Here is a 12,910-nt window from a genome sequence, read left to right as displayed (position 1 = left end):
TTAACCCTACTTCCAAGAATCAACCTCGCAATAACATAGTAATAACATAGTAACAACATAGTAATAAAAGCTAAGTTGTCATTTTTAAGAAATGCATCAGACTGGGTGCACTTTGCGCCAACAAGTAACAAAAAAGAAGCTATGTGCTTGAAAATGGGTGGAGACCCCTTCTTTAGGCAGATAAAGCACAAGTGAGTTTGCATTTGTCATTCAAATCCTCACCATTTATTTTTTGAAGGTGAAACTTATTATCTATTGTTGCTGAGAAGTATCACTCGACTGAGGACTGAGGACTATACTGTGGCATATAAGTGCAACAGAACTTTTTTGTTGTTCCTTGTATTCCAAGGGTGTCAAACTCAAATGAATAATTAAGCTACAAGCCGAAGGCCAGACTAAATGTTGAACATTTTTAAATCAACACATATATTCTCATGAACCTAATTGGACAGACTAAAAAGCTAATAAATATAATCCATTATGATCAGATAAAAAAAAGCAATATTTTCGTCAGTAATCAATTATTTTCAAAAGGCATAAAAGACAATTTTACTTGCTATAAAAATCCACGTTACATGAAAACTGAATAAAAGAAGACGGTATTCTTCAGGCACCATCAGTATATATATTTCAAGCAAAAGTAAGCTAAAATCATGTCAAAGACAAAAAATAATGGCAATCTAGCATTCACTGAAATCCATAAGGGCTATACAAATAAAAATGACTTGACTTGACTTGACTTGAAGAAACAGTAAAAAACAAATATACAACCATTCCTGGTGTATGATATAATGATAAATCAAGCTCATCTAAGGGGGTGAAGAAATTGTTCTTGGGAGCCTGATATGGGCCGTGGGCCATGACTTTTTTGACAAATGTGGTTCAAGTTGTTCTTTTTTGTGCTTAAAGGATCTAAGAGAATTTACACCATAGTCTGTGATTTGTCCCCCATATAGTGCCTTGAGTTTTAAGATTATACATATGTGAAAGAGTATTAGTGTATGAGCATCGATGTGTAACAGTTTAAATTAAATTACAACTCACTCGGTTCCTGGCAACTTCGAAAGGTTAAGAAAACTTGACTCTTGTGTTTAAGATTTCAAGTGTCAGTGATATCAATCGAGTGAAACATTGTATGCATGGAAATTAGACATGGCACTCCAAGGTAAACATGTAATAAAGACTTTAAAAAGAAAAAGAAAATCAAAGACTACCAGGATAAATAGGCAAAAGTAATAATAACAACGTAGTGCTTATAAAACTGGCCTAGTTATTAAAATAATGTAATGAAAAAAAGTGTTATTTTAAAAAATATGTACTTTTTTTTTTTTTTTAAATAAAACAGTACAGCAGTACCTCTTTACTAGAACCTCTAAACATGAGAATTTTGTTAAACAATTTATTGGAACAAAAATGTTGCTCACAATACAAAAGAATACACAGTTCACGAGCAGTCCCAGAAGCTACCACTAGAGACCGCTTGAAATCGCTCACAACTGCTTACCGCCAGCATTAGCTTGTCCTGTTTGCGTATGAAAACTACTAGAGACAAAAACAATAGAAATTGCGCCGTAAAGTTTTGGTGTGTGTACATTCATTCACGTTATAGTCACTTAAATGTAAGTGTACAGTGAGTGCTTACGTATCATCAACAGTCTCTTGATCTCATACCTCTCAACCTCTGCCAATTGCTCCCCATATTAATGGTTGCACTTCTCTTTATTAAGCAATAAAATATACTTAAAAAACAACACGCCACCTATTTACTCATAGCATGACAGACTATGTGGAATACTGCGACAATATTAGCAATCTAAGATGACGACGTCCGCTACCAGTGACAGACACGATTCGGATTAGAGCTGAAATGGGCAAGACAAGATCCGTCTTTCTCGTTTTTTAAATTGTTGCCATATAGAAATCGTTATACGGCGTACACAATATGAAAATATCAAAGAATGTATAAAATACAGGGAAACATGAGTTGACAGGTATGCAATGACTGACTCCTTGTGACTGCACCCTTCTTGTTGCAGTGCTCATAATAAACTCACAATTAATTTAATTAAAAATCATCTTATTTATCTTATACCTGTATTTCTGATTATGTATTAATATTCAAATTCTTTTGTAGTCATCAGCAAGATGTTTTATTTAGGGTTAACTTGGATGCTTTTAGGGGGAAGGGAGAGGAGCAACTTGTATAGTGACTTGTTTACCTGACTGCCCATTTTGCACATCTGGTTAGCTGCTCCTCTTGCACTCTTTGCACTACTGTATTTTACTATACAAAGCTATAATTATTTAGCATATTATTAGTACTTCGATACTCTAACTCAGTACAACATTTATTTATATCTGTACATTCAAGGAAACTGTGCGGGTCAGATGTATCGACATTTTGTTCTGTATACACGTGTACAAGAATGACAATAAAGTATATCTGAATCTGAAACTAGATATCAAGTGTTTAATGTGGGTAATATTTGCGCGCTACTCAAGAAATTCGAGCTACGAGAAAGATCCTGGAACGGATTAAGCTTGTGTGAAGAGGTACCACTGTATGAACGTGGTTCCCATGGAAAAATAGAAAAATCGTACGCACAATCACTAATACATGAAAAGATCTGGTTGACTTACATATTTATTCTCAAACTTCTTTGCCAGAGCTTCTACTTGCAGTCGCTCCTTCTCATCGTCGTTGAAGGGATCGTCGGGGTTAGGGGCCGGAGTCACATTAGCAGGTTTGTTCGTTGGCTGGAAACAACGCAAGTGATTCGATGTTAACAACATGTAAAAGATTCAAATCAACGATGCCCGGTTACATCAAATCCCCAAATTATTTGAACAAATCTTTTCTATGCTTGTCCGGTAAAAAATAAAATATTTGGCCTGTAATTGCATTTGTAGAATATGAATGAAGCATCTTATCCATCTGAAGAAGCGGCGGACATTTTGCCACTACCTGTAAACACCAAATGAAGTAGCAACCAATCACTGCTCGGCTTCAGAAGCCAGTTGATCAATGATTGGTTGTTACCCGATACCGACAACTTTTAATCACATCTATGATTTACATACAGTATGCGATTTTAATCTTGGCGTGTGCATTTATGAAGACATAAACTGCAAATATATTTCTTTTGGAGAAAAATTTCTCCCTATAAAATCACAGTAATGTGTAGCTTATATGATCAGAGGCATAAAGTTGTTTCTACTACAATTTACCACTGGGAAACGCTACCTTCATATTTTCCATGGCTCATGATAAATGTTCATTAATCCTTACACTAAAATTGCCCTGTTAAGGTGTAGACTGCACCTGTCCTCGTGAGCACGACCCGTAGGGGGCGATCTCGCTTAAGAGGACAACGCCGGAAAATCTAATGCCAGCTGCAGTTAATCAAGAGGGAAGAAACACGATAGCAAAGCAAAGCCACCAAAAAGCAGTGTCAGCGTCATTTTTAAGCAGACTTGATGGTTAAAAAAAAAGCCAACAATTTCAATCAATTCGAAGGCAAAAGTCAAGCACCTTTCAATCCTTGAGAACATAACATTCAAGCAATAATAAAAAAATTGAAGCACCCGTTCAAACCCTTAAAGAGCAAGTGTTAAAATGACAGACTGAGTTGGATATACAGTACTTTTTACATTTATTTTTTGACTAATTAACCTTCTATAGAACCATGATGTACATCAAACATATAGTTAAAAAATATTTGTCTTGCTTTTTATAATTAGGAAATGCAAAAGGCACACAGTATAATTCTCAACTCTGAACAGAAAATAAACAGAAAATTTGATGTTTTAAAACATACTGCCAAAAGATAACTATTGGTTTAAAAAATGTTAAAGCAACATTTTTTTTTGTCATTAGAAAGGTGGATGTGCATAGTTAGAGAAACTATTCAACTTTTTAAGGACACCTATTAAATAGGTGTTAACAATTCCCAAATGAGTTCAAAGAGCCCTTTATTTTTCCCACCGCGCTAATCTGCTTTTATCTTACTTTGAGCAAAGCTGCTCGAGGCGGAACACATTAGGTAGGAGGAATGAGGGGGACATGGCTGGGGTGGAGAGTGACTTCATGCTTATCCCTTTCGTTTTTAGTCGGTTTCCATTAGTTAGAGTGGTGTGAAAATGGTGAAAGTAATAACGCGCCCAACTTTAAGTTCACTCCAAACCCAAAGCCCAGGAAAGATGAAGCTTATTCAAGCACATCTAAAAAATATACACATTCTCGCACCCGCAACATAAAGAGCTTGACACAAGCCAGGAGACGGCGGCAGCGAGTGGAAAAGTTCCACATTCTGTACAGCTCCCTTAGTCTAGGACAGGGGTGTTAAACAGGCGGGCCACGGGCTGGATGAGGCCCGCGAGAAAACGCTCATAAAGCGCAAGAGAAAAACGAGCTGCAGGTTGAAATATGTCCACTTGATTTTGTCAAAGCCAGGTACCACTCACAAAGACGCTGTACGTGTATTTCGGTCTCTCTCTCGCTTTTCCTCCCTTTTTATCTCGCTCTTTGTTCCTCTCTCTTTCACCCTCTGTGTTTCTTTTTCACTTTCTTTTTTGCTCTTTCTTTCTCTGTGTCTTTTTACCTTCCTTTGCTCTCCCTTATTTCCCTTTCTCTCTTTCTCTCTTGCTTTCCCCTTCTCTCTTTCTCTCCTCTCTTTTTCTCTTTGGATTCCATTCTTTCTCTCTCCGTCTGTCTTTCTTTCACTATTTCTCTTTTTATCCATTTTGTTTTCTCACATTCTCTATTCTCTACCCCCTTTTCCCTTTTTCTTTCCTTGCCCCACACTCTGTTTTTCTCTCCTTCTCTTTCATTGATTTCTTTCTCTCCTTTTTTCCTTCTCCTCAATCTACCAGTCCGGCCACCGAGAGAATGCTTATTCTACCGTGTGGCCCCAGATTTAAAATGAGTTTGACACTCCTGGTCTAGGAAATGCACATTCTCGCACGCGCAACGAAAAGAGCCTCACACAAGCCCGGAGATGGCGGCAGCGAGTAGAAGTTCCACATTCTGTACAGCTCCTTTAAATCAACGTTTTATTTGTTTTCCAAAAGATTATAACGGAATATTTTCCATAATAACGACCCTGCCTCACCTGACCAACTGACTGCACGTCACTGATCTGCACATAAGTATTCTATCTATCTATCTAACTTGGTCATAACCCTCAAGAGGGGTGACCGCCAGCAAGAAAAACATACACAAACAAAGAAAATAAAGGGTAAAATAGCAAAGAAAACACACACAAACATTTTTGGACCATGGCCAACCCAAATGCCCAAACACCCAAACAAGTTAAGCACTTCTGCACCAAGTTGGTTATGCTTTTGTCCCTCCAGATGAACTGGGACACAAGAAAGCGGACATGTCACTTGGGTCAGGGTGACACAACACACTCTTCTGTTCAACAGCAGGGCCCGATAGCTTTCACTGGTTTACCCCTGCCGCATCATACAGGTGCCCTGCCCATCCTTTAGAACGAGTCCGCAATCCCACTATCCTTTCAAAGTATAGTCGGAGTGATTATGGCACATCTGGCTTGCAGAGGTGCAACCAACTCAATTCATGGTGGTGCAGGTGGCATGCTGTCTCCTGCAGCTCAATTGTAAGTGAGCGTGTGGACGCCTCTAATGGCTGTTGCTGGGCAAGCAAGAGAAACAGGTAGCAGCACCTCCATGTCACAAGCAGACGCCACCTTAAACGTTGAGTTGGGAGTCAACCGAGAACTCCCCCAACTTCACCCCGATGTCTCCTCCTTCGGTCACCCACAGAAGGACATGGTGCACTTCCCCCCTCCAATCCACGACAAGTCCTCCCAAACACGGCAAAGTGCAATCGAATCTCGGGGGTGGTCCGTACCTGCATGTTGTGGAGGAGTTCGCCGTAATTGAACTCGACAGAGGCGCGGTCGTCGGGTTCGCTGAGACGCAGGTTAAGCCGCACCGTCGCCCTCTTCTCGCCCGCAACCTTGTCCCTCTCGCCGGCTTTAGCGAGGCGGCAGGCGGCGCCTCCTGCCCCGCTCTCCGGCAAGCTTTCCGATTCGTCGTCGTCGTCGCTTAAGTTGTAGTCGTCCTCGTCCTCCAAGCGGCGTTTCCTCGACTCCGAGGCGGCCCCGGCGGCGAAGGCCGACAGGGTGACAAACGGCACTTTATTCGCTTCGGCCATTGGGACCAGCCGCCTTTGCACACCTTCACTCCGGACACACGGCGAGAAGAGGACGACACTTGGGGCAAAGTACTCCAAATGGGGTGCCTTGAGGACGGTTCCGCGAAGCCCCGGTGGTTGCTCAGTGGCTACGCGGTGGTGGAGGCCTCCTCCGAACCATGGGAAACGGACTCGAAGGGACGCGGCGGTCGGGGGAAAGTTGTTTTTCCGGCAGCTACTCGCATCCTCGTTTTGCTATGGGACCGACACATTCACAGGAGCCATCTTGGTTTGGGGAGTAAATAAAATAGCAGAGGAAGAGAGGTCAATGCGCATGCGCGCACTAGGGTGTTTCGTTCGGGAACGTAACGGCTCTCTGAGGTTATTCTTGGAAGTGAAAGACAAGATCAGCTCTGCAAAAAAAAAAAGAGCCGATTCCATTTGAGACAATTTTTCTCTTGTGATTGATCAATAATCACCTTGTGTGGTTGACTTTGAATTTGTTGCTTAAATTGACCAAGAAACGACAAGATATGCAAAAAAACGAACAAAAATTACCCCAAAGGACCATAATACGACAAAACAACCAAAATGAACAAAAAATGACCAGGAAGCAACTAAAATATAATGAAGAACAACTAAAAACCAACAACCAAAAGACAACCAAAACGTTAGAAAATGACCAAAAACGACCACAAATTAACCAAGAAACAACCAAAAAACAAACAGCATTTAATCATAAAAACAAACCAAAATTAACCAGGAAATGACCAAAACGTGACAAGAAAACGGCCAAAAAACAAACAACATCGACCAGAAAATAACTCAAATATGACCAAAACCCAAAACATACAAAAATTGTCAAAAAACCAAAGGTTGACAAGGAACAGACCAAACAGAATACAACAAGAAATGTCCAAAAATGTACAAAAAACTTGACCAAAATTTACTGAGAAACAAGTCAAGTCATGTTTATTTGTGACGCCCTTAATCACAATGAGTCTCAAAGGGCTGCACAGACCACAGACGATTATTACACCATGCCCTGATCTAAAACCTACATGAGGGCAAGGAAAAACTCAAAAACTTCAACATGAGGAAAATGAATTAACCTTGAGAAGGGACCGCACATAAGGGAATCCCCCTTCCAGGGTGACCAGGCTGCAACAGATGTTGCAATAACAAATAATTGAATTAAAAATTGAATACAAAATAATTAAAGTATAATATAAAACAAAAAAAATAAAACAAAAAGGATGAGCAGGTTGCAATGGATGTAGCATTAACAAACAATACACAGATATCATCAACAGGGAATATAGCTCATTCATAAACTAATAGAATAGAAGTGTGTTTTAGATTAGATTTAAACAGTTCCACTGAGGTCGCAGATTGAATCTTAGGGGGAAGAGCATTCCACAGCACCGGGGCCCAAATGGGGAACGCTCTCAAACCTGCACAATTCTTCTTGGCTCTTGGGATCCCTAGTAGACCAGCATGTTGAGAGCAAAGGCTCCAGACCGTAATTAAGCCAAAACCCGAAGTGGAAACCTCCTTTGTAAATCTGCTTTAAAACACTAATTTCAGGCTCAAACCATAGCTGGAGACACGAGAAAGGCTATAAACCTTAATATGAAAAAAACCCCAAAGTTTTAAACCCTTCCTGGATATCCCAAAAAGGCTTTCAATCCCTAACATCAATACCAAACCCTAGTTGGAAACATGAGCTGAAAACCCTAAAATGAATGAATGAATGAATAAATGAATGGCTTTATTGTCAATATACAATAGCATATGCAAATTCAATTTGTTTTTCTTTCAGTGCAAATGAAACTAATTAAAGAGATAAACATTTTGTAGAAGGATAAACATGTAAAAACAATATATAAAAGTTACATACCGTAAATTAAGGACTATAGAGCGCACCTGATTATGAGTCGCACCCACCACATTTTAAGAGGAAAACCAATTTTGTTCTTACACAAGCCGCACCTGTATAAAAGCCGCATGCGCCCACATTAAAAAAATGTAACACAAACACAAAATGAATTGAAGCCCGACTTTGAGTCCCGCGATTGAAACTGAAAGTCCTTCATAAAAGTACACAGTCCAAAAATCACAGCCTTCAAAATGAACGGAAAATGATACCTGTACTTAAGGTTTGATACAGACCTGCAGAGTCCGGGTCCCGTTGAAATTAATCCAGGGACAGGAACAGACAATCAAAATTTGACAAGACCAAAAAAAAACCCAAATAATGTTTTTTTTAAATTAACCACACAATAAACAAAAAAATGGCCAGGAAATTACCAAAATGTGAAAAGAAACGACCAATAAAACAAACAAAAATTCACCCCAAAAGACAAACTATAATGGACAAATAAACAAAAAAATGACCAGGAAACGACCCCCACGAAATGAACAAAAATTGACCAAAAAGAAATATAATCAACCAAGACACAACCAAAATACCAGCAAGATAGTCAAGTCATGTTTATTTGTGACACCCTTAATCACAAGGAGTCTCAAACGCTGCACAGACCGCAGACTCTTACAGACTACTACAAAAACAAATTTAAGACTACAAAAACAATACAGTAAAACTGCAAATATACAACAGTAATATTACAAAATACGACAGTGAAACTACAAAAATACTTCAGTAAAACTACAATAGAAAATTACAACTATGGAAATACTACCAAAAATACCATAATAATACTTAAAAGTACTATTGTACTTCTATAACAATAATATAGTAATAGTACAACACAAATACTACAGTAATAATACAAAGCACTACTACAGTAATACAACAAAAAATGTAGAATAAAACTAGATTTAATATTTAAAAAAATAACAACAGAATATGGCCAAGAAACAAGAATTGTCCTAAAACAAACCAAATCTGACCGGGGAAACAACCCCAAAAAACGACCAAAAACAAACTAGGTTTTAACTTTATTTTTATTCCCTTTTCCTTTATTTTTTTTCTTGTTTTGGGTCTTTTCATGAACAAATTTTCTTTTTTTCTAGACCTGTGAGCTTGTGATCAATGGGAGCTGGTTCCCCACCACAAAAGAGCAGGTTCCCTTCGAGGCCATGTTTCTCTTGTGATTGGTCAATATGCATTTTTTTCAAGGATTTTGTGTCATTGACTTTAAATTTGTTTCTCATATTGACCAAGTAACGACAAAATATACAAAAAAACGAACCAATAAACGACCAATATATATATATATATATATATATATATATATATATATATATATATATATATATATATATATATATATATATATATATATAGTCCAATACTGTATGACAAGAAATGACCAAAAAACACAAAAATAGCTTTTTACTTTATTTTCTTGCTTTTTTTCTTCCCTTTTCTTTTTAGGTTTTATTCCTGTTTTAATCACTTTTCCCCTTTGTCTAATCTATTTTATTTTTATTTGCTCTATTTTAATCCCTTTTCCCCCTGTTTTCTTCTTCTTTTTTACCTTATTGTAATTGTTCCCTCTTTTTTTGCTCTATTTTCCCTTCAGAGCTTGCATAATGTTACATAATAATTGGATAAAACCAAGGTTGGGTAGGGTTACTTTAACTAGATTACTTTCAATTACTTTTGGATTACTCCAATACCAAATATGCTAATAAAAGAAAAAATAAACTAAATATGAATAAAATGACTAAATTGTGTGCAGGCTTGGGACGGAATACATGGAACGGCAAAAATGATGTTGGCAAGCTGTTTGGATTTATTTTCATTTTGTTTCTGTCGTATTTTATGTTAGTTTTGCCGGAGATCAAAGAGATCAAAGCCAGGAGAGAAAGCTTACCACGAGTTGTGAGTGATCATTTTATTTATATTTAGTTTATTTTGTCTTTTATTAGCATTTTTGGTTTTGGAGTAATCCAAAAGTAATTGAATGTAATCCAGTTAAAGTAACCCTACCCAGCACTGGATGAAACCAACATAACATTCCGAAAAGACGTTCGTGAGTTTAAAGAGCCTTTTCTTTTTAGTGAGTCGAGCAGAAAAAGCCGCTTCTCTAGAAAGACCCGGAATTCCCATCCCAAGCGAGCACACGCGGACCGGAAAGGCCGTGCCACGCTGAGGGCGTGAATCTGTCCAATCAGCGGCTGCCCCGACCTTAGACCCGCCCTCTCCCACAACAGGCGTTAAAAGCAATATTACTACTACTACTTTAGCCCTTTAATCACCTTTATAAAGAATCCTGCGGAAAGACAAGTCTGCAAAACCCAAGCATTCGCACGTTGCGCCGCAAAGTCTCATAAAGTAAAGAAAATGACCATATTTAACGTCTCGCAGTGGGGGGGAAAATGCTGATTGCAGCGTTTATTTCTCCAACAATGGCATCCGAACGACAGCTCTGCAGCCGTCTCCATCGCTTGTTACATGATAACAACTAAACAGCTGTTGTTGCGTTTACTGCATATAGCAAGATTTGAAACGTGATACTGATGCCATCGGCTGGATTAACATCCTGGGGTGGGGAGAACACAACAAAGCCAATATTGGAAAGGAAACCCACTGTGGCAGGTTATATAGTGGGTCTAAACCAGGAGTTGGATACCCAATATGATGAAAGAGCCTTATTGGACCAAAAGCGAGTCTGCAGCTGGGAAAAAAATAAAAGCCCAAATAAACCTTATAAAGAAGGAACCACATACTCTACATCTAAGTGTTAAGAACGTTTGTGTCCTGTTTGTCCTTTTAGATCAAGGGTCGGGAACCTATGGCTCGCGAGCTATATATGGCTCGCGAGCTATATATGGCTCTTTTCATGGATATGTACAGCTCAAAGACCAAATTCAATCCGTTCAATTTTCAGCGCTTGTGAAGCTGGACCAAAAATAAACTTAATGATGGTATTGTCCGATATAAATAAGGCACATTTTTAACTAAAATTAACCAGGAAATGACCAAAATGTGACAAGAAAAAGACCAAAAAACAAACAAAGACGAAAAAGCAAACGACATTGACCAGAAAATAACCAAATTATGACTAAAAAACTGAGAAAAAAACTACCAAATAATAAACATAAAATACAACCAAAAAATACAGAAATTGTCCCAAAAAACCCAAAGATTGACGAGGAACAGAGCAAAATCCAGCAAAAAATGACCCAAAAAACGTACAAAAAAACTTGACCAAAAATTTACTCGGAAACTAATCTACTCAAATCAAGTCATGTTTATTTGTAGCCCCGTTCAACCCTAATAAATCCTTTTTATAACATTTGTTAAATAATCTATGTTCACTGCTGAGACACTTTGATGAAAATCCATAGAACAAACTGTAAAGACGCCGAAACGCCAGCAAAGCATCCACAGCAATTCGATTGGGTAAGCGTTGAGGATGGGTGGAGCTATGCAAAGGGCGCAAGCACTCCCTCCTGTCTCTCACCAGCGCCGTCTGTCCCGAATGTAACTACGTCAGTATCCTCATTTGCAGAATGTTGTGACATTTTTACAAAAGAACTTTGCTTGCACCTTGGAACCATTATTCATGCCAAAATTCCGATACTTGGGGATTTGTCGGATATTGGTATCAGCATTTTTAATTATTCCACGAGCTGATTATTTAGACTCGGGTATAGCCAAGCCCTTCCTTCCCTCTCTCTTGCCTTCTTTCTCGGTCGCCACCCACCCCGGCTTTCTGATTGGATAAGCGACCGGGGGCGGAGCCACAAAGCAGAAAGAATGCGTAAGAGCGGTGTAAACAGCGGCTTCTCTGCTAACTCGTGAGTTCCGACATGGAATAAAGACCGCTGATTATATTGAGATTTTAAAAAGTCTGTAGTAGAACAGTGTGTGTGTGATTAAGAGGTAGGGTAACCTGTTTTCGGGAAGCACCTTCAGATGAAGACTGATATATTAGCCCTTATTATAACATTAGTTCATCAATGAAGCATGGGTGTTTGTAATTGAGAGCAGAAAAAGCAGGTTAATGTGGAAGGCTGAGTGATTAGCTGTTACCATAACATTAGTTCGGCAATCTGGCTCTAAAACAAGAGCGCCCACACTTTTCAATTTGTGAGCTCCGTTAAAATTGTTTTAAGTCAATTTAAATTATGTTGGTTGTATTGACATTTTATTTCTTTATTGTAAAAAAAATATCAGGTATATATTTAAGTTTTTATGTTCTTTTACACAAGTTGCTGCTTGACCTAATTTTGTTTTCTGCACTGTTAGTATTTGATGTAAGTGAGTGATTTTTCATGTTTGTTGTGCTAAAATTCTCAATTAATTACTGTAAAAAGGTTTCAGAGAGCTATCACAGTTTTATAACAAATATTCTTCGTTTTTTTATTATTATTGCATTTCTTACTCAAATCTTAGGGCTGCAACTAATAATTTTTTATAAAAGCGATGAATCGGTCGATTGTTCTTTCAATTAATCGATGAATCGGATTTCAAGGAAACACATATTTAATCTCCTCCTTTATTTCAATATTGAAGTTTGGACGGATAGAAAAATAGTGCACAACACACCAAAATATTCTATGGTATAAAACATTTAAAAATCCGAATGTTTGTCAAATAACTATACAATAAACAATAGATCTTCCTTTCCTACCACCTTATCCAAAGATAACATTACATTAAGACTGAACAGACAATACAAAAATGAAGAAAAAGCAATAAATTGAATTTTATGTTTGGCAAAATTTGTATCCGCCAAATAATAATCAGGGCGCTCTCTGCCGGATTAAAGTGGT

At 38.1% G+C, this 12,910-nt stretch overlaps 1 protein-coding gene across 2 annotated transcripts in view; it reads right to left on the bottom strand.

Moving 5' to 3' along the window:
* The window catches only part of LOC148360831 (ubinuclein-2-like), a 34,918-nt gene extending 28,424 nt beyond the window's left edge, over positions 1–6,494 (bottom strand). For both annotated transcript variants that reach the window (XM_088341744.1, XM_088341745.1), the window contains exons 1-2: positions 5,876–6,494; positions 2,641–2,757 (exon numbers count right to left, since the gene is read on the bottom strand). In XM_088341744.1, coding sequence (XP_088197870.1) covers positions 2,641–2,757; positions 5,876–6,181 — 423 coding nt within the window. In that variant the 5' untranslated portion in view covers positions 6,182–6,494. The remainder of the gene's footprint in view (positions 1–2,640; positions 2,758–5,875) is intronic.
* Positions 6,495–12,910: the final 6,416 nt, after the last annotated feature.

This window comes from Urocampus carinirostris, chromosome 8 (assembly GCF_059441175.1).
Source record: "Urocampus carinirostris isolate Australia breed hairy pipefish chromosome 8, RoL_Ucar_1.0, whole genome shotgun sequence".
Taxonomy (NCBI): domain Eukaryota; kingdom Metazoa; phylum Chordata; class Actinopteri; order Syngnathiformes; family Syngnathidae; genus Urocampus; species Urocampus carinirostris.
The sequence above is the reverse complement of the archived record's forward strand: the minus strand, read 5'-3'. Positions and strand labels throughout refer to the sequence as shown.